The sequence below is a fragment of the Balaenoptera ricei genome, chromosome 7 (assembly GCF_028023285.1).
Source record: "Balaenoptera ricei isolate mBalRic1 chromosome 7, mBalRic1.hap2, whole genome shotgun sequence".
Lineage (NCBI taxonomy): Eukaryota > Metazoa > Chordata > Mammalia > Artiodactyla > Balaenopteridae > Balaenoptera > Balaenoptera ricei.
The window spans coordinates 55,052,731-55,073,944 of NC_082645.1; the positions used below are offsets into that span (position 1 = coordinate 55,052,731).

At 38.4% G+C, this 21,214-nt stretch overlaps 1 protein-coding gene across 7 annotated transcripts in view; it reads right to left on the reverse strand.

Moving 5' to 3' along the window:
• Positions 1–14,890, reverse strand: part of TTC21B (tetratricopeptide repeat domain 21B) — an 85,541-nt gene extending 70,651 nt beyond the window's left edge. For 4 of the 7 annotated variants that reach the window (XM_059928015.1, XM_059928014.1, XM_059928013.1 and 1 more), the window contains exons 1-6: positions 14,768–14,890; positions 9,735–9,864; positions 9,536–9,646; positions 6,622–6,788; positions 4,040–4,162; positions 1,120–1,277 (exon numbers count right to left, since the gene is read on the reverse strand). In XM_059928015.1, coding sequence (XP_059783998.1) covers positions 1,120–1,277; positions 4,040–4,162; positions 6,622–6,788; positions 9,536–9,646; positions 9,735–9,864; positions 14,768–14,788 — 710 coding nt within the window. In that variant the 5' untranslated portion in view covers positions 14,789–14,890. The remainder of the gene's footprint in view (positions 1–1,119; positions 1,278–4,039; positions 4,163–6,621; positions 6,789–9,535; positions 9,647–9,734; positions 9,865–14,767) is intronic. The other 3 variants (XM_059928011.1, XM_059928012.1, XM_059928016.1) reach the window with 3 other exon arrangements.
• Positions 14,891–21,214: the final 6,324 nt, after the last annotated feature.

A 21,214-nucleotide genomic window follows, 5' to 3' on the forward strand; every position in this document is an offset into this window, starting at 1 on the left:
CACTAGATAACCAATCAGCAGGTTGGAAGTTTTTCTTTATAGGAGGATTCTAGCTAAGAAACGCAGAAAGAATGACATAACCATACTGTAATCCTAAACCAAGTACCCAGGTACTGAGCTCGAATTGCTGCTAATACCACAAAAAAAGAGAGACAAGCATAGATTGTGTCTCTTTGATGGAAGAACACATCAGCACTTACGAATTAACTGCCAAACAAAGAAACAAATATTGAATGTGAATCTAACCTAGTCTCTAGATCCATCACCAATTTATTAGAAATACTGAGGATAAGCAATAAGCTACACAGTTATATGGCATACAATCAATACAATTCATATCATTCAAAACCTGTAGGATAAAAATACTGGTTTCTTTAACTTATTTAGCAAGAACAAAAAGAGGAGGGGGTTGTTGGGGAGAAAGACGAACAAAGCAGGAAGGGAGGAAAGGAGAGAGGGAATCCTCCAATGCCTTCACACTTCAGAAGAAAAACCAAAATCTTTACCATGACCAACAAGACCCCGTGCTCTGACGTCACCGCCTAGTCATCTTGCTCCTTCCCATCCTTAACCATATGACACGTACTCTTGCCTCAAGGTCTCTGCACTTGTATTTGCTTCTTACTGCAGGCTTCTCCGGGACGTCTGCAAGCTTGCTCCCTCTGTCAAACGCCATCTTCTAACAGGCCTTCCCTGCCAACCCATAAAATTGAAGCCCCTCCCCCTGGTCCCTATTTCACTTTCCGGCTTTATTTTTTCTCCATTGCACTTATAACTTTTTAACTACGTAATTCTACGTAATTACTACGTAATTACGTAGCACTTATGTAATAACTATGTAATTTCTTACTTGTTCTGCTTATTATATAAGCTTCATGAGGTCAGGGATATTTGTCTTTCTGCATATAAGAGTGTTTTAGAATAGCTACCCAGATATTTATGTAAATCAATAAATTCAGCCTTTAAAAACAATGCAACGTTAAGGTTTTCCTCAATTCTATATTGTTTGAAAAATTCAAATTAAAAGAACCTTATAAGAAAAAAATACACATAGATTTTCTTTTTTCTCAAAATTATAACCAGATCCAAAGATACTTGTGACATCTTTTTTTACTTAACCTCTGTGCTGTCTCAACCGTCTGGTCCCAATCCTGCAAGGCTAGTTGTAGTTTCATTTTCTTTACAAAAGCAGGAAGGAAACTTGGAAAGTTCATGATTATCTGGTTCACAGTCTCCAGAGCACCTGAATAATTCTGGCGCATCTCAAGGCACTGTGCCTAATGGGAGAAAAAAGAAAAAACTGACATCAAAACTGTGATCATATATACTAAGGTTCTCACAGCACTTACCCTGGAAGGGGTAGAATTCTAGTGTTTAACATTTTTTATATTTTTATTTTCTGACCTTTCTGTAAGAAATAGTTTTCACTTTTATAATCAGAAAAACAAAATAAGTTTTAATCAAACAAAATTTTAAAACATCACAGAATAAAAATATTTTCCATTATAAGTGACTGTTTTAAAATCCACTTTTAAATAACTGAGAAATATAACTACAGGATGAAAATTTTGAAATATTTTTAGAAACATCATAAGGAATGTTTCTATTTATAACAGAAAAATTACCTTTTAGAATAAAATATTTCCAGGATATTTGCAAGTAGCATTTAAAACTAATAGATATTGTATCTTTTTTAAAAAATTACTTTCAGGCTAAAGAAGATAAGACTTTAAAGAATCAGCAAAATAAAGTGCAAAACTACCTCAATATTTTCACTTCTATGAATTATCTTAAGGACATAAATGGATAAGACCAAAAAGAAGCATATTTATGGCAGAACTATTTATAATAGAAAAAATTAAAATAACCTGAAATGGCCACCTAGGAGAAAATGATAGCATATTTACTTAATAAAATTTTAGGTGGCCATTAAAACTCATTCTGTTAATTTGTAGATCAATATTTACTGACACGAAGAGATGTCATTTACCATATAATAGTTTAGCTGGTTATCGCCAATGGTGATATTTATTAATTCAGATATTATTGTATTCTAAAATTTTTCTACAATGTACATGTATTACTTTCATAGTCAGAAAATATAAATCTATAAATATAGTTAAGTGCTTTAAGAACAGATGATGAGGCATATTTATTATGTCAGATTTTTAAAAATGTGTTTCTGAATCTCCTTTAGGAATAAATTTAGTCCTAGAATATCTCAGTTCAAAATGAGCATCCAGCCTCAACAGATGTACAGTAAAACTGCAATATATTCCCGAAATCAGTTTGAGATTATGTTCCCATATAATTAAAGGAAAGTATGAGAACCATCCAAAGATGCCACTATGTCAAAATAAATTATTATTTAAATTTCTCAATAGTGGACAATAATAGCAAAAAAGATTAATGCAGATAATTTTTTAAAATATATATGCCTTTGCAATCTGCCTAAATAGCTGGTAACATAAAATAACAAAATCATGCAAATAGACCACATCTAATACTTCCTTAGACCATCACCTCCCATATGAATGCAACATACTATATTAAATGAAACTAAATTTGCTGTATAATTGGTTCATATCATTCCTAGTTGGAATTCAACTAATGCAAGCCTCTTGCTGAATGAACTGAAAAATAAATACATAATTAGAATGGGTCATATCAGAAAAAGAATTTAAACCAGTCTAAAGTATTAGAGGAAAAAGGTAAATCCTTCCTAAGCTGCTTATATTGACACTTGAAATAGCCCTACCTTAGATTACCTACTAGCTTTTCTTTAAGGAATAGAGGGGAGCAGAAATGATCAAGAAAAACTTTTTTAAGAACTTGCTTAAATGCCCATAACCTCTAGCAGTGCCATTAGGCAAAACCTGAGTCCAAGCAGCACGAATACTAGTTGTACCGGTGGCAAACATCTGAACAAGCTCACTAGCCAGGGAAATTGAAAAAGCAATGTAGGGACATTGGCAAGAGCCAAGACACCAATAATCCTTGCTTTCTTTTTTATCCCCCCACACCAGATTACTGCTAATTTAATAGTTTTCCTAATATAAATTTAATTTTTTGCTGAAATAAAAAATGTTTTTTTAAAAAATTTAAGGCATTCAGACGGCATCCATGGAATTGAAGAAAAAGCCCAAACTAAACATTTCCACCCACCAATGATTTCTAATGACACTGCCACTTGGTCATCCCTCTCAATGTAAGTTAGATCATGTTATTTCTCTTTTCATTGGCTGCCCATCTATCTGGTTCAAAGCAAAAGCCAAAGGCTTTACAGAATCAGCCAGCCTCTCCTCATTCTCCCCCATGCCCACCTGCCCTGACACTCACCTTCTCTCCCTCTAGCCTTCACTTTTCTCCCCTTCACTCATTCTGCTTTAGTCTCCAGGCCTCCTAGCAATGCCTTCAACATGCCTTAAGGTATTTGAACTCTCTACTCCCCTATTTGTAATGCTCTCCCCAGGTGCCCACAGGGCTTTAACCCTCACCTCCTACATGTCTTTGCTCAAATGTCACTTTCTCTGACCACATCATTTAAAACTGCAAGTTCATACCCCAGTTGTACTTCTCCCTCTTTCCTTGCTTTATTTTTCCATTGTACTTACCACCTTCTAATATAGCATATAATTCACTTACTTTCTTTATTGTCTGTCTCCACCAGTAGAACATAAGCTCCATAAAAGCAAGAGGTTTTATTTTGCTTAGGGCATCCCTAGTATGTAGAGTGATGCCTCACACATATTAGATACATCATAGATGTTTGGTGAGTAAATAATATAGGAACCACCACAACTACCAACAGCAACAACAAAAACAATTAAAACTGATCCAGGATTCAGGAATTTGGCAGGGAGTACTTTTCTCTAGCTTACTGTTCATCGTCCCAGACAAATGCAAGTCCCTCCCTGCAGTTGACAGTTGATAAAAGTAACATAAAAACTATCTTTTTGAGCTACTTGGTTTTGTTGGGTTTCATATATATTACAAATAAATTTTAAAACTTCATTTTATTAACCTAACGCCAACTCACCTTACCCAGCAGAGCAAAAATATCATTTCCATCTTGTAATCCCTCTTCAAAATACCTCAGTGCTTTTTTAGTATAAGGTTCTTTTCCTCTTGTAATATCAAGCCATGCTTTCAAAACCTGTCCCTGTAAAATGAATAATTCTAATATTTTCATTTTTTTGGAAATGAAAGAAATAAATGTTGATGAAGAAGTTAAACTAAGCATCATTCTTATTTGTAATTAGTAACAAAAATCACTCTATCAAATAATGTTATGAAAAATAAAACTGCAATAAAATCACTTTCAAACCCTTGCTAGTCTACAGTCTTGGGAACTATTATGAATTTCAGCCTTTAAGATTACTACTGTGGGGCTTCCCTGGTGGCGCAGTGGTTGAGAATCTGCCTGCCAATGCAGGGGACACGGGTTCGAGCCCTGGTCTGGGAAGATCCCACATGCCGCGGAGCAACTGGGCCCGTGAGCCACAACTACTGAGCCTGCGCGTCTGGAGCCTGTGCTCCGCAACAAGAGAGGCCGCGACAGTGAGAGGCCCGCGCACCGCGATGAAGAGTGGCCCCCACTTGCCACAAGTAGAGAAAGCCCTCGCACAGAAACGAAGACCCAACACAGCCATAAATTAATTAATTAATTTTTAAAAAAAAAGAAAAAAAAAAAAGATTACTACCGTGGTCGATATTAATATTAAGGAGCTTGTAAAATATTCCCTTAATACTAAATAACCAATATTCTTACATGGGGCTTTGCTAATAAATTACTAATAACTGCTAAACATGTAATTCAATACATAAATAAGAATTTGTTACCTCTTTTTGGGGAAACAGACCAAATGAACTAAGATGGGAAAAAAGAAGTGCCTTGCTTCACATTTATTAAAAATTAAGATAATATGGCAACTATCTCAACCTCTTTGACTAGTCCAGTGAGCTTCAAGTGAAAGGATAAAATGGCCTCAGAAATTAAAAAATGAAGAAGCCATGAACGTTTACCTTCAGAAATGTTAGTGAGCCAATGGACTGTAAGGTTTATAGGATTAGAAAGAAGATGAATACACGTTGATTATTTTTCTTTTTAATGCCAAATAAAAAATTATGAAAACTGCTCGTCTGTCAAAAAATTTCTAGGTTAATTAATAAACCTTATAAATCTTTAACTAAGATCATATTTACTTCCCTATATTTCACCTGAAAAGACAGGTAAGAATACTTAAACAATGTTACTTCTACTCATTAGATCACTGTACTTTCTTGAATCATTTCAACTGTGTGGATGATTCCCAACCTTTATTTCTAGTCCAATACCTTTTCTAATTTTTTCTCTTCTTTTTCTAAAAGCTCATCTACTGTCTCCATCTCACTGTTCTGTCAGAGCCTGAAATATAGAATGTCTAAAACCAAACACATCACCTCCCTCCAAGATTACCTTCTCATCCCAAAGTATTTTCTAGTCACGTTAACTGGTCTCTGAATTGTCCAGGCTTAAAACCTCAGAGAGACATCCTTGATATCTGACACCTCAATATCTTTCCCCCAATATTTATAATAAGTTGAAAAGTCCTGTGGGTATTTGATAATTCTCAAATTCCTACCCACTGAATAGTATTTTAGTGTAGGCCCTTAAAGCCTTCTGCCAGAAAGTACTATCTTTGGGGGCCTGCATTCTGGTTTCTTCCCAGGTCAGTTCATCCTGTAAACATTTGCTAAATTAATCTTCTGAATTTGCACTTTAATAACATCACTGACATGATTAAAAATCTTCAATGACCCTCAGTGCATATCAAATTAGATACAAGTATTTGTACCTAGCCATCAAGATCCTTCAATTTGTCCCAACCCACTTTTCCAACCTTTTCTTTCACGCTCTTCTTCTCTGTACCCTGTATTCCCATCAGGTGTGAGGTTCTCACTGTACCCAGACCTACACGTCTCCTTGTTCTTCTCCTTTCTATCTATTATCTCCCACCCTGGGAGTATCTACTTCCCTTTTCCATAATCTTTGCCTGTGGAAACTGTATCCATCTTTCAGGTTTTAGCTCAAATGCTACTTCCTTCAAGAAATTCTTCTTCATTCGCCTAACAGTTATCGATGTGATCTCCCCTTGAGTACATAAAATAGTGCCTAGCACAAAGTAAATGAGCAATAAATGTTAACTATTATTTTCCTGCACATTTTAATCACACTTCTCTCATTCCATTTGTCAATCTTCTCACAATGTTAATTGGGTGTGTGCTCTATAACACTGCTAGATGATCCAGTCGTGAAAGTAAAGTTTATGTATTTTTTATCTTTCTATTATTAACAGTGCAAATAATGGTGCCTTGTACCTAGAGCAGTTCAATAAGGAGAGTGGGAGGGAAGGAAGGAGAAAGAAAAGGAGGGAAGGGGGGGAAGGAACCAGGGAGGGCTCTTGTCAAGAGTTAATAAATAACATTAAAAAAACAACCTTAGAGAACCACAATTTTATAAAACATTAAAATAAGGCTGTTATTTATAAAATGAGAATAGAGTGGGCAATAACAACGCTTTTGTATAAATAACATAAGCTTCCTTTAATGTTAGTATTTCAAAATAAGAAAACCAGCTACCTCTTTACTACCATTTGACATTTTGATCATTCGGTCAACATATTCTCTCGCCTTATCGTGACGACCAATGTGCCACAAAAATAAGCCTGCATGGTACAAAGCTTTTGGTCCAGCTCCTTTACGCTGCTCCTTCACTCTGGCATCTGATTCCAGAATAGCTTCTCTATCTGGGAGAAGGAGAAAAAGACATTAAGTGAAAATTAAATTCTAGATTAAGAGTTTATAATAGGTCAGATAATTAACAGCAGAGAATATAGTTCTTCTCTCTACAGCAGCACTAATAAAAATAAAATGCAAGCCACATACGTAATTTAAAATTTCCTAGTAGTCACATCAAAGAAGTAGAAACAAGTAAAATTCACTTTAATAATATATTTTATTTAACCCAATATATCCAAATTATCATTTCAACACATAATTGATTTGAAAATTATTAAGAAGATTCTTTTTTTTTGTCTTACTAAATCTTTAAAATCTGGTACGCACTTTACACAAAGCACATCTCAATTAAGATGTGAAATTTTCTTCAGCAAATCTTTATACTTAGATTTCATAAAATTTATTTTGGAAAAAGCAGAATCATATACTTGTTCTAAACATAATTTTTCTAACTGAATCAAGTATCAGTTTTAAATTTTAAAGTAAATTAATTAGAATTAAATTTAAAATTCATGTCCTCAAACGAGACACATTTCAAGTGCTCTACAGCCACCTGTGGCTAATGACCACTGTGACCACACTACAGTTCTACAGTTCATGTCATTCTCAAGACATAAAGGCTATATATGCAAATATTTTTTTTTAATAATAAGATGAAAAAGTTGGCAATGATTCTAAAATGAGACAACTATTAGGGGCAAATTCAGAACTAGGAGTCAAATTACCCTACTTCCTAATCCAATTCTAAAACATATAACCAAGCCAGGCTGCTGTCACAGGTCAATGAAAGGTGGTATAAACTGCTACTTATACAGTTAATACTGACTGCCTGAGTGCTCCCTTAAAAAGATGGTCTATGCCTAGAACTCTAATCACTTCTCTTTAATGTTATGTAAATGCTTGGGACACAAATGTCAGTTAGATCCAAATCCCAGGTCGGATCAAAATGTGGATCAGCTAGGCAACAGAAAGAAGAAATGTCAAAGTTGAGGACTGAGATTCTAACAGACCACCTTCTGGAAATGGCTACCAAGGAAAGGTACGTGACTCTTCCTTTTAACTCTAACAATACAAATTTAAATTTAAATGTGGAATTACTAAGGTACAACTTTACGAGTTTAGGAAACAAAACTGTACTCTGGAGGGCTAGAGATTGCTTGGCAAGGGACCCCTTCTGCCCTGCCTACAGCACACCCACTGCAACACCTTCAGAAGTTCTCACTAAATAGGCATGATACAGAAACAGAACTTATGGGGCAGGAGCAGGCATTGTACCTTCCTGCCCAGATTTCCATCAGGTCCCTAGTGGGGCATCAGCTAGCTGTGATAGTGTGCATAAAGCTAGTTCTTTCCACATATCAGCTCAAGTTCTTAATGCATCACAGCCCTTTAATAAACAGGGCTTACATTAGCATTCAGGAAGAATGTACGAGAACAATGTAGGCTCTTCCTAGGCGAGACAGACAGACATCTGGGCCTCTCCTGAACTCAAGCACACTCAGCATTATTATGGAGGAAAGTCGAGTGAGTACTCAGGTGTCTCTAAACAATCCTGGAAATCACATTTTCTAACACAACCAGTACTCTTGGGAGTAACCAATTAAATAAAAACTTGATTCTAAGAAGAAAACATTTTGTTAATTTCTCTCTCTTTTTTTTAAGGCTTACTGACTACAGCTCTCCTACACCAATTCCCTGCTCCAGCTACACACACTCCTGCTGGAACATAGAGGAAGGGGATCCAGAGATGAACCTAATCCTGAACCATTTCCACATATTTGCCCATCGAGTTCTCCTGTCTGAGAAGATCAAGTCCCCATTTCCACAAAGTCTTCCCAGCCTACTCCTATGGATAAACAGTACATGCCATTTCCCCACACTTTCTTAAAAGTTTTAGAAAGCATCTAGTCGTTATATTTGTTTATGAACTAAATATATTAGTATTTTAAATAACTTTTTATTTTATTTGTACAAGTATATGTGGGTGAAGGATGTAAGTGATACTTTGCTTAAGAAAAAACTGTTTCCTAATATTTAAAAAAATTTGACATTTGGTAATTGTTTAACTATTTGAAACAAGATCTATTTTTACAATGCTATTAGCTGTTACTGGATATATATGGATGAATACAATACTATTTCTTTTTTATTACCTATAATTCCAATACTGTTCTGCCTCAGCCATTAAGATATGCTATGTATTAAGACAGTGCACACTATTTTAATTGCTGGTTTATGTATAAAGTTCCTTCTATAATCTAATCATATTTCCCAACCTACTACTGGATAAAAATTTACTGAATATCTTCCAAAGAGCTAGCCCCCCTGGGGGATGTAAAGGCTTTTAAGAAGCTCAAGATATAGTAGAAGAGAGAAACTGCATGTAGCTATATATGCACAAAACAAGCTGTAAAGTTGGCTGCTACAGAGTAATTTATGTATATACCTGTTTTGAGCTGTCCTTTTTTGGTTTAACCATTGCTAATATTTATTCACCTTTACATTAATTCAAACAATTCCTACATACTAATGAAACTTCTGCCATAGGATAAGGAATATGAAAGCAATAGAAGACCCATATTTCTCATGCTTGATAAACTTCGTCTTGTCAGGAAGATAAAACAACTATGACATAAATAGTATCTACAGATAATACATAATACAGTATGATTAGACTGAATGTTAAGGTAATTGAGAAAAATCAAAATGAATTGAGTAGAAAAAACTGTCTAAGCACTGTACTTAAATACTATACCTGGATTGGGACTCATTTTATGAGTGTATATCAGTGCAATTAGAGAACAAAGTGATACATCTTGTTTATTTTTAAGAGCCTCAAATTCTCGAAGAGCTTCTTGAGTTTTACCTGAAAATCAAAATTACGAAGTGAAAATTGTTCTTCGTGCAAAACAAGAATTTAAAACTTATGGAAATGTTTAATAATTAGCACATACCTTCCATTAATGTACCATAGGCATAATAAAACCTGAAGATGGGATCACTGCCATACCTCTTAGTTCCCTCACTGGCAGCAAGTAACACATGATGGAAATATCTCTCTTGACAATAGTAATTAATCAAAGTCTAAGAGGAAATAAAGACTAAATGTTAAAAGAGATTCTGATGTTCTGAAATACTCTAAGCAGATATTAACCTAAGATCTTGAATAATCTAAAACTTCGATAACGTGTTTTTTTCTTCCAAGTTCCTTAAATACTGTTAAAGGCTAGCACTTAAGGAATGTAGAATACAGTGAACACAAAATTATTGAAATAACTCAATGTTTTCTAATAATTTCCATCTTTTTTTCCCTAAACTATTTCTTAACAATACTGAAGTCAGGGTATTTTCACCTCTTTCCTTTCCCCGCATTTTCTTAAGGTTTTAGAAAATGGGAAAACAGACAAAAAGCAGGAATTAAAAAAAAAAAAAAAGACAAGAGGCTTCCACTACCAGACCAGATTTCTTTTAAAAACAAAAACCCTTCTATTTTGTTTTTATAGCATCACAAAGTAATGACCAATTAAACTCAGCAATTGATTGTCAAAGGTTATCTTGTTTTCTGAGTTCCACAACAAATAACTGTCAGTAAAACAAAGGATCTATTTTTTAATGGAAATCACTATCATTAGGCTTTTTCCAAAATTATATTATTTATACATGAGGCAGAAAACTAGTATCAGGAGATACAAAGTTCTGATTAATTGGAGCTATGCTTTACACCATTTTTCTCAGGATCACATCTAAGGCTTAGTTGCTAACCTAATCAAAGAGGGAAACCATATTCACTATCACCGTGATATACCTGATTCACTCCCACAAACCAATTCGGGCCATCCCATACCTCCCTGGTCTGACTCTTCAGCTGGTTCAGCAGGAGCAAGAAATACAGACGAAGCACTGATTGACAGGATTAAAATGAGTGTCTGAACAGCTTTTTTTTTTTTTTTTTTTTTTTTAACAGTCCATTGTTTCTGGAGGGCTACAGTCCACATGCTTCTCTAGAACAGTCTGGCAAACATACTCCAACTTTTACTCTGCTTCCCTCCTGTGGTTACTGTTCTCCAGTCCCTTCTCAGCCACTGTTTCTTCGAAGTGTGATCCGGACACCAATTCCAAGATCCCCGCAGCACACCTCAGGAAAGTGCAGTTTTCCTCCAGAGCCCTTTCCCTAAGGTTGCAAATGACTTCTTAGCTTGCCACACTAAGGACACTTCTAATATCATCTTACTTGACTTCTGTCCAGCGTTTAGTATCACTAAGCACCTATAACTCTCCTAAAAGGCAGTGGCATGGTATCATAAAAAGGGCATGGATTTTAAGACCTGTTTTCAAATTTCCGGTCCATCTTATAGTCACTCAGTTTGCTCATTTGTAAAATGCTGGTAGTCATTTATGGGTCATTGTAAGGATTAATTGAGATATCATACTGTAAAACTCCTATTCCAAAAAAAAAAAAAAAAGTTCCTCCAAACCCCGAATGTTGATATTAAAAAAAAAAAAAAACACGTGTCCAGCCAAGACCTCTCATCGCAGCTCCAGATTCCTATTTCAATTTCCCCAAAACCCAAGCCAGACATGGCGTCAGGAATCCTCTCTTCCTGTTTGCACAGTCCCCATAAGTCTAACCAGTCAGTAGGTTCTTCTTCTGTTGTTCTAGTCTGCTTCCCACTCCCCGCACCTATTTCCACTCCCTTGGTTCAGGTTAGGTTGTTCAATCCAGCAAACATTTACTGACTGCTACGAGTGCCAAGCACTGGGCTAGGTACGGTGAACATGAAGATGAATAAGATATGGTTCCTGTCCCAGAAAAGCTTAAAATTTTCAACTGAGACTAGAATCTAAAGACTATTTGAACCCACACACCTACGGTCAATCTTCCACAAAGGAGGTAAGAATATACAATAGAGAAAAGACAGTCTCTTCAGCAAGTGGTGCTGGGAAAGCTGGGCAGCCGCATGTAAATCAATGAAGTTAGAACACATCCTCAACCATACACAAAAATAAACTCAAAATGGCTTAAAGACTTAAATATTAAGACATGACACCATAAAACTCCTAGGAGAGAGCATAAGGCAAAACATTCTCTGACATAAATCGCACCAATGTTTTATTACGTCAGTTTCCCAAGGTAATAGAATTAAAAGCAAAAATAAACAAATGGGACCTAATCAAACTTAAAAGCTTATGTACAGCAAAGGAAACCACAAACAAAATGAAAAAACCTACGGAGTGGGAGAAAATATTTGCAAATGATGTAACTGACAAGGGCTTAATTTTCAAAATATACAAATAGCTCAAACAACTCAGGAAAAAAAAAGAAAAAAAAGGGCTTCCCTGGTGGCGCAGTGGTTGGGAGTCTGCCTGCCAATGCGGGGGACGCGGGTTCGAGCCCTGGTCTGGGAGGATCCCACATGCCACGGAGCGGCTGGGCCCGTGAGCCACGATTGTTGGGCCTGCGCGTCTGGAGCCTGTGCTCCGCAACGGGAGAGGCCGCGATGGTGAGAGGCCCGTGCGCCGCGATGAGGAGTGGCCCCCGCTTGCCGCAACGGGGGTAAGCCCTCGCACGGAAACGGGGACCCAATGCAACCATAAATAAATAAATAAATAAAAAGAAAAAGAAAAGAAAAAAAAAAAGCCCAACAACCCAATCAAAAAATGGGCAGAAGACCTAAATAGACACTTCTCCAAAGTAGACATACAGATGGCCAACGGGCACATGAAAAGATGCTCAACATCGTTAATTATTAGAGAAATGCAAGTCAAAGCAACAATGAGGTACCACCTCACACCGGTCAGAATGGCCATCATTAAAAAATCTACAAATAACAAATGCTGGAGAGGGTGTGGAGAAAAGGGAACCCTACTACACTGTCGGTGGGAATAAAATTGGTGCAGCCATTATGGAAAACCGTATGGAGGTTCCTCAAAAAACTAAAAATAGAGTTGCCGTATGATCCCGCAATCCCACTCCTGGGCATATATCTGGATGATACTGTATGATCCCGGATGATCCTGCAATCCCACTCCTGGGCATATATCCGGAGAAAATTCAAAAAGATACATGCATGCCAATGTTCACAGCAGCACTATTTACAATAGCCAAGACATGGAAACAACCTAAATGTCTATTGACAGATGAATGGATAAAGAAGATGTGGTGTGTGTGTGTATATACACACACACACACACACACACACACACACACACACACACACAATGGAATACTATTCGGCCATAAAAAAGAATGAAATAATGCCATTTGCATCAACATGGATGCAACTAGAGATTATCATACTAAGTGAAGTAAGTTAGAAAGAGAAATACCGTATGATATCACTTATATGTGGAATCGAAAGTATGACACAAATGAATTTATCTACGACACAAAAACAGACTAAGACACAGAGAAGAGACTGATGGTTGCCAAGGGGGAGGGGAGGTGGGGTAGGGATGGATTGGGAATTTGGGGTTAGCAGATGCAAACTATTATATAGATAATGGATAAACAACAAGTTCCTACTGTATAGCACAGGGAGCTATATTCAAATAATTCAAATTTCAGTGTCCGTAAGTAAAGTTTTATTGGAACAAAGCCATGTTTAAGTATTGTCTATAGCTGCTTTCATGATACGATGGCAGATTCGATGCCACAGAGACCCTATGGCCCATAAAGCCTGAATATGTACCACCTGGCCCTTTAAAGTTTGCTGTTCTACTTAAGGCTCCTGTTCTAGAACGTTAAGTAGAACAGGGATTAATGGATAACAAGGTTACAAGAAAGCTAGGGTCAAGAAGGGCCTCCTATTGAGTTGATCCTCTAGTCTAAGTGATGAGGAGTTAAATCAGTTTTTAGCATGAAAGTGTTTTTATTAAAAAATTCATTTGGGTGGCAGTACAAAGGATAAATTTAAGGGGATGAAAATACTTAAGGGGATGAGGGAAGGCTTCACAGGAAGATAATGCAAAACTTTAGGCAAAAAAGCAAAAGACACTCCAGCACCCCCATCACTGCCAAACTGTCCTCCAACCACTCCTCACCAGCTAACATGGTACGCATTGCATTTACCTGTTTACTGACTGACTCCCCCTCGCCAAATGTAGAAAGATTTGGGAGGGTTTTTCTTAGCTTTATTACTGCAGGGCTTATTATCTTCAGGCTTAGAATAGTGCCAGACACATGGGAGGCATTCAATAAACATTTGTTGAATTAATTTAATTAAGGTTTTCGCCAACATTAGATTATAAATTCACAGTCCCTGTGAAGGCGGGGACTGTTCCTTTCTGTTCATCACTATCTCCAGCTCCAGTGGACACACAGTTAGCCCTCCATCAATATGTGTTGAATAAGGGAATCAGTGAACAAATGAATGGAGAAGATAATCATCCTAAAAAGTAACTTCTTTTACTTTCAAGTCTCATGTCTTTGTTTTCATATCATTTCTTACGTCGACCGTCATTAAATATTTGCTGAACGGATGCATCAGTGATAAACAGAGAAGACCATCACCCTAAAATACTCCTCCATTTTCAAGCCTATGTCTTTAACTGATTTCGTATCATCTTTCCGTGCTCGTTTTACCGTCCCACGGGGGGAACTGGCACTAGTTTGCTGTAAGTCCTTAAAAATTGCACCCGGGAGACGCACTAGGCGTCCTATGTTGACCAAACCTTCCGAGTAAACAGGGTACAAAAGTAAAAGTAAACACGACCAACAGGGTGGAAAAAGCACACTAACGGCAATTCGGAAAGCAGCGCGCGGGTAAGGCTGCCCAGACCTCAAGATTGCAAAGCAGGGCCCGCGGAGGGAGAGCAAGTGATGTAGGTTACAGGCCCGCACCCCAGGCGGGGGCACCTAGCCAGCCGGGGCGGTAGGTACCGCAGGGTTACAACGGCCTAGCCAGGTCGGCCCGCGAGCTCCCCACGCCCCCCGGCCCCTCGCCAGCCCGGCACCCCCCACGGCAACACACGGCCAGCTCTTGCTCACCTTCAGCCCCTGCGAGTCCATGGCTTTCAAGGCCGAGCCGCGTGCCTCCTGGGCGCGCGCCTGCCGAAACCCAGCAGAAGAGCCAAGGGTCTCAGGGTCTCGCAGCCCAGGCCCAGACCAGCTTGGGACGCGGCGGGAGGGGCGGGGCGGGGCGGGGCCGCGCCGCCATTGGCTGCCGGCGGAGGGGGCGGACCCTCGCGGCAGGGATTGCGGGGGTCGAGGCACGGGCGGGGACCCGGAGGGAGGGCGGAGGGTGGGGAAGGGGGCGCGACCAACCGGATGCTGGGTGAGGCGGAGGTCAAACAGCGAAATGACCCTAGGGGCACCGTGGGTGGGCGGGCCTGAGGATTAGGAATTAAAGAATGAAGGAAATGGGGGAGGACGTAGGAAAAAGGGCAAGTCTGTTTCCCATCTCCGGCTACAAAGCAAGACACCATTTTCTACACGTTTGTGTAGAGGCGGGTTCCCGCAATGCGTCTATTTAGAAGGCCTGACCAGCTCAGAGAAAAACCTTTAACTTTCACATGTAGTAGTTGCATTACGGCCACAAGGTGGAGCAGAAAAATCACAAGTTCTTAACAGAAAGGGATGAGCTTCTTGCGCCCATCTTTGCAGGCAGTGCTGCAATCCCGTGTTTTTTGTTAGAAAGCACGTTAAATTAGTCTTTTTTTTTTTTTTTTTTTTTTTACCAGCCCTGATAATGGGAGGAACCAATGAAGTAAACCTATTTTTTCGGTTAAAAAAAAAATAACACTGCTGATTTTAAACTGAGAATAAAATTAATCCCTACGCAAACGTTTATGTTTGCACCGATCAGGCAACAGTCTGTTGCTCGTAGATTTCTTCAGTTACTTAGTGAATTGAATTGAAATAGAATGAACAAAGAGATTTCCTATTTCTGCTTAAAGATATTTTTAAAATAAGATTTGAGGTTTAAGTAATCTTTGTGGAATCTTTTACATGGATCCCAAATTTCAATCCTAGTTCTAATTATCTTACTTGAGTTGATGTGATTCGTAGTTGCCTTAATCAGATTTTAAGTTTGTTAAGCAGTCAACGAACATTAACCTTTTTCCATGCCAGTAGGTTAGGTAATGACAATCTTGAGGGAAAGGGTGAGTATGATTACAGACTTCAGTGCCAGGCAATATTTCTCACTGGTTTCCCTTAAAAGAGCATTCTACCCAGAGAGGCACACATTATTTTCATGAAGATTGCTTTTGTTTGTTTCCATCATTCATAGTCAAGCTAAATGTTTGTGATAAAGGACAGCTGGTAATACCTGCTGGTCTGATTTTCAAAGCCTGTGGATTAATCTGCACTTGGTATGCAGCAGAGAATATCAGAAACTAAGGTGCTCATCCGAGTGTATAATCTTAACCTGTATGCTTTTGGCTTCAAGTGAAGAGTTCATCCAGAAGAAAATTTCTGAGGATCATAGTTAAAGGAACAGATGATCAAACTACCTTTCTGAGATCTTTAAAGCCTAAACTTGGGCTGTCGGACTATTGGAAGGCTGCACACTTGGGCCCTATTAATTTAGCCCTTTATAAAATTTCCTTTGTTCAATTTTGTTCTAAGGTTAAAGTATTTAGCACAAAACACCATGCCTGGCACTCCATGAGTGTTTGTTGGATTAAAACTACTTTGGGAATTTGCTTTGCCACGCCTGGTAAACTTGTTCCCTGCATAAGGCCTCACGTGAGTAGTTTCTTTTGGATCTCAGGCCAGGAAAAACTCTGTCTTCCCTGAAAAACTGAAGTGTTCCTTAGCTCAAGCATTTCTACTGGCTCACTTTTACCTACCAACGTTTGAGTCTGCCATCTAAGACCTTTCATCGTCTTTCAAGCCTTATCTCCTACTTCTCCATTCATAGAGCCTTTATTCCAGGCAAATGGGACAACCATTCCTTCTTCTGGGTGCCTTTCCTTACTTTGCTCTGAGCTCTTTCTCCATCTGAAAAAAGAAACCTACTCTTTTTTTCATAGTTCATCTCAAATCTCATTGTCTGTGAAGCCTTTAGGGATGGCCATAACTGATTGGATGTGTGAGATTGCCTGGTGCAGTAGCAAGAATATGGTCTCCCAGACGTGAGATGGAACTCCTGGCATGCCATTATCTTTGTGACTCGGGAAAGTAATTTCCTGAGTTTAACTTTCCGTATTTACTAAAGAAACTAAACACCTAACCACATACGAAAAGTTCCTGACACATAATAGACATAACCATTAATTTCCGTAAAACACATAGTGCTCTGTAAGACTTAACACACTTTTATATTTTTTGCATTATAGTTATGGTGTATTTTTTGTTTGTTTAATCTTTTCTACTAAATGGGGAGTACCTTAAAGCCACACAATATAGTGAGATGGGTAACATCTTGGTCCCTGGAGCTAGGCCACCTGCAATCAAATCCTGACACCACCATTCCCAAGCTGTTTACTTGGAAAAACTACTTAACTTCTCTGTGCTTCAGCTGTAAAGTGGGACTAATACCTCAGAAAGCTGTTAAGAAGATTAAATGAGTTAATAGTTAATGAACACAGCAGTGTTAGATACATGGTAGGCATTGAATAACTTTAACCTATAATTATTTGTACTCTGAACACAGAGCATAGTATTGATTCCATAAGCATTTAGTAAATCTTATAGGACTGTTGAAGCCCTTCAATTGTGCCTCTGTTTGGCTTTCTTCCCCCCAATTCTTACACCGATTCACTTGTATATATATTATTTTATCATTTATTGGAGAAGTTAAAGGAAACCCTTAAGAAAAATAGGTGGTTCTGGTGAAGAAAAAAGTAAAAGTAAGTACCCAAAAAATAAAACAGAGATAAATCTATGACCTCATTAAATTTGGGAGCTGGAAGGAACTTTAGAAACGATTGTCCAATCTCTTTATTTTACAAATGAAGCCCAAAGATATGAAATAATCTACCCAAGGTCTCACAGTTTTCTACTCCCGATCTAGCCTTCAAAGCAGTTATGAATGATAAAGAGATGAGGTGTTTGTCTTTTCTTCTTAAGGCTATTTTACCATAAAGTTGAAGCAGAAAATATAGAGAGTAAATATGTATGAAATCCAAATAAATTGGCACAGAGTTTAGTCTCACAGGTGATACCATGGAAAAGTTAGAAGTTAACTGAAGTCAAAATTGCTGAATCTGAGTTAAGGCTCTATCCCTTAATAACTTTGCAACTTTGGGCAAAGTTGTTAACTTTTCTCTGCTTTAGTTTATACATTTGCAGTGGGCAGTTGGGACTAGGATTGTAATATTTGTTTTGTTAGTGTATAGACTAAATGAGATTATGTGAAAATATTTCAAAAATTGAAAACCACCTTGTAAAAGTTCATACCACAGCTACAGGAAAGCCTCTTACCTAATGAGCTGACTATGGGGCAAGACATCTTACCTCCCTGACATCATCCAGCCTTCCGTATGCTATCTAGTGCTCTTTTCTTCTCCAAATAACACAGAACAAACGTACCGTTCTTTTGAATCGTGCATGAAGCATGGTGTCTGCTGATGCAAAAAATAAGATGGTTGTCATAACTCATCCCTTTAAAATTCTCCAGTTTTATTCATTTAAGTAAATTAGGGAGATGATGATAATCGTCAGTCGCTTACCTTTCACATTTTTTTTTTTTTTGCTAAATGATACTATGGAGAAAGTTGAGGAAGTGATCAGATTTCTAACCATGTGTTACTTAATCATTCATTTATTCACCAAACGTTTAATGAGTGCTGATGGCAGAGAATAAAATTCTTGTCTTCTCCTCTCAGAATTTAAAGTCTAGTAAAAGGAGACAGACCTTGAAGAGATATTCACAAAAGGAAATGAATAAATGACAAGTAGTGACAGCTTTAATAGCTGTTTTAGTAAGTGCAATAAACAGACTAAACTGTGTGGTCTTTGCCCAGTTTTAAGGATTAATATATCAATAATGAAGTGAAACTCACATTAACTTGCTGCAGTCCAGGGAATCCTTCCACTCAATTCCTACAATTAACTTCTTTTAGACCACTGAATGATACTTTGTTTTTCTTTAAAAATACCTGAGCAGCTCAGATATCTGATGGCTAAGAACTTCTAATAACAGGAAATTTGCTTCTTGCTTACCTGAACTAACAGATGTAACGAATGTTTCTACTCAAATACCATGACACAGACTTACCAGGAGTTATTTTTTTCTTGATGTTCTTGACTATATCTTGACATTTCATCTATGCAAAAGTAGGAGAGAGAAAACACAGAAAAATAGATTTCAAAAAGAGTCTGGTATTTTGAAATAGAAACAATGAATTATTTAAATGTTTACAACTGTGATATACTGAATATCTTGTCAAGATGCCATCTGTCTTTCCTTCTACTTCTTTAAAGAATCTTTTTCTGGTCGATAGAATAAGAACAAAGAATAGTGATCACTCCCCCTCCGCCTGGTGTGACATTGAGGTAGACAGTACATTGCTTTAGATTCTACTCACTCAGGTCCAAGGTCACATCTGAAAAATCTTCCCTGACATCAAATTCACACTGCACATCTTCCTAGACACTGTTGTTTCTGGATGTCAGATAACCAGAGCTCTGTTCTAATTTTTATCTTAAGGTTGAGAAGAATCAGGCCTTAGCTTTCTAGGTGTCTGATTCTGGAAACTTTGTTTATGGCAGTGTTTCCAAGCAGTCATAACGCTCCTTGGAGTCAATACACGCTAACGTCAAGAGCTCAGTCTGCAAAAATAAAGGAGCCAAGAGCGACTTCGCGCCTGCCCGGCAGACTCGGTTACGCAGGATGTTATGCTCTAGCAGGGTCTTCTTTGGGTACCTCAAATGCAATTCTTCTCACTCATCTTCCTTTCTCTCCTTTTTCCCTTGGTCTCTCCCCTTCCTGCATCCATTTCAGCATCTGTGTGTTAACAGCCGCTGTGTGATGCCTCTACTCCACCAGGTTGCCTCTTCCTAGCTTCTGGTTCCGACTTGCTTGCCCTAAATACCTCTCACTCCGCCAGCCTGACTTCTTTATCTGTAACAACTTAGGCCAGAAGCTCACCAGCGCACCACCTCCCACTGACTCGCTGACGGTCCCTCCACCCCGAAGGCACCGCCTCCGTCTCCCTTGGGAAGAGAACCCTCCCATTCGGAGGCGCGCCTGGAGGAGGAGCGTCTGCTTCCCCTGACGGCTGAGATTTTGTTGTTGTTGTTCTCACGTCCAAGTACCCGGGTTTTCTCTCTCTTCACAGCCATCTCCTGATTCCTCAGGCACTGGGCCCTCCTCATCAGTCCTACCACTTGTCTGAATCGACTGAATTAAAACAGCTGGAGCTCATCCCTCAAGATCCCTGCTCATAAATCCATTTGTAACTGGGCTTTACAAATGGGCTTTTACGGCAGGATATTTTTTCCCACAAATTTTTATTTTGAGAATTTTCAAACATGCAGGAAATTTGAACAGCGCAACGAACACCCCCCCTACTCACCACCAGAGAACTTTCTTGAGATGCTGTATCGTATTGCTCTCCATATTTTCCATTCGCCAGATTCATGAGGATGGCTAGGCCATTAGTATTTTTGTAGCAGGGTGAAAGCAAAAGCCTTTAGAAAGGTGGCGCTAGCCACATGAGGCTGTTTACATTACAGTTAATTAAAATTAAAAGTTAGATACATCAGTTGCACTAGCCACATTTCAAATGCTCAGGAACCACTGTGGCTAGTGGTTCCTGGATTGGACAGGACAGATAGAGGACATTTGCATCATTTCAGGAAATTCTATTTTAAAGCAGTTTAAGCTTTGGGGTCTTTTGTAAAGGACTAAGTTTACTAAAGAAATGAGTTGGTTTCTTGGCGGGCAGAAGGAGCCAGAGAAGTGCCTCTGAGGCAAGAGAGGGAGGAGCCCTTTTCAGAAACTGGGACAGGGACCAAATGCAATAGGGTCCTGTGATTTCTAGGGCGCCACCCCCTAATCTGTGACAGTGCACCCAGAAGGAGGCAAAACTTCAGAATAATGGTTGCATGGTGTGCCCAGCAGAGCTGGATCCGGAATACTGGCCTCAGGGATCCACAGTAGTACGGAAAGTAAGGATGCCATCAGAGGCTATGATGGCCTTCCTATCTTCTGAACACCACATAAGCCTCTTGGATTCTGGCTGAGTCCTGGGAGAGAAGGTTGTAATACTGAGTGAGATTTAATTTCCTGGCAATCCAGTGAGACTAGTGCTCAACTTTGGATTTTATTAGATTTAAAAGAAGAAGAGGTAGAAATTTGTCACATATGTGAATTTTGGGATTGAGTTCCAAGCCCACTTTAAAAAGAGCGAAAATTGTGAAAAAATATAGTATACATATTACATATAGTATATATATATATATATATATACACAATATATATAATTTTTGAAAAATAGTGTATATGTTTGGACACTGGGTAACATTGTTGCCCTATGCATAAGA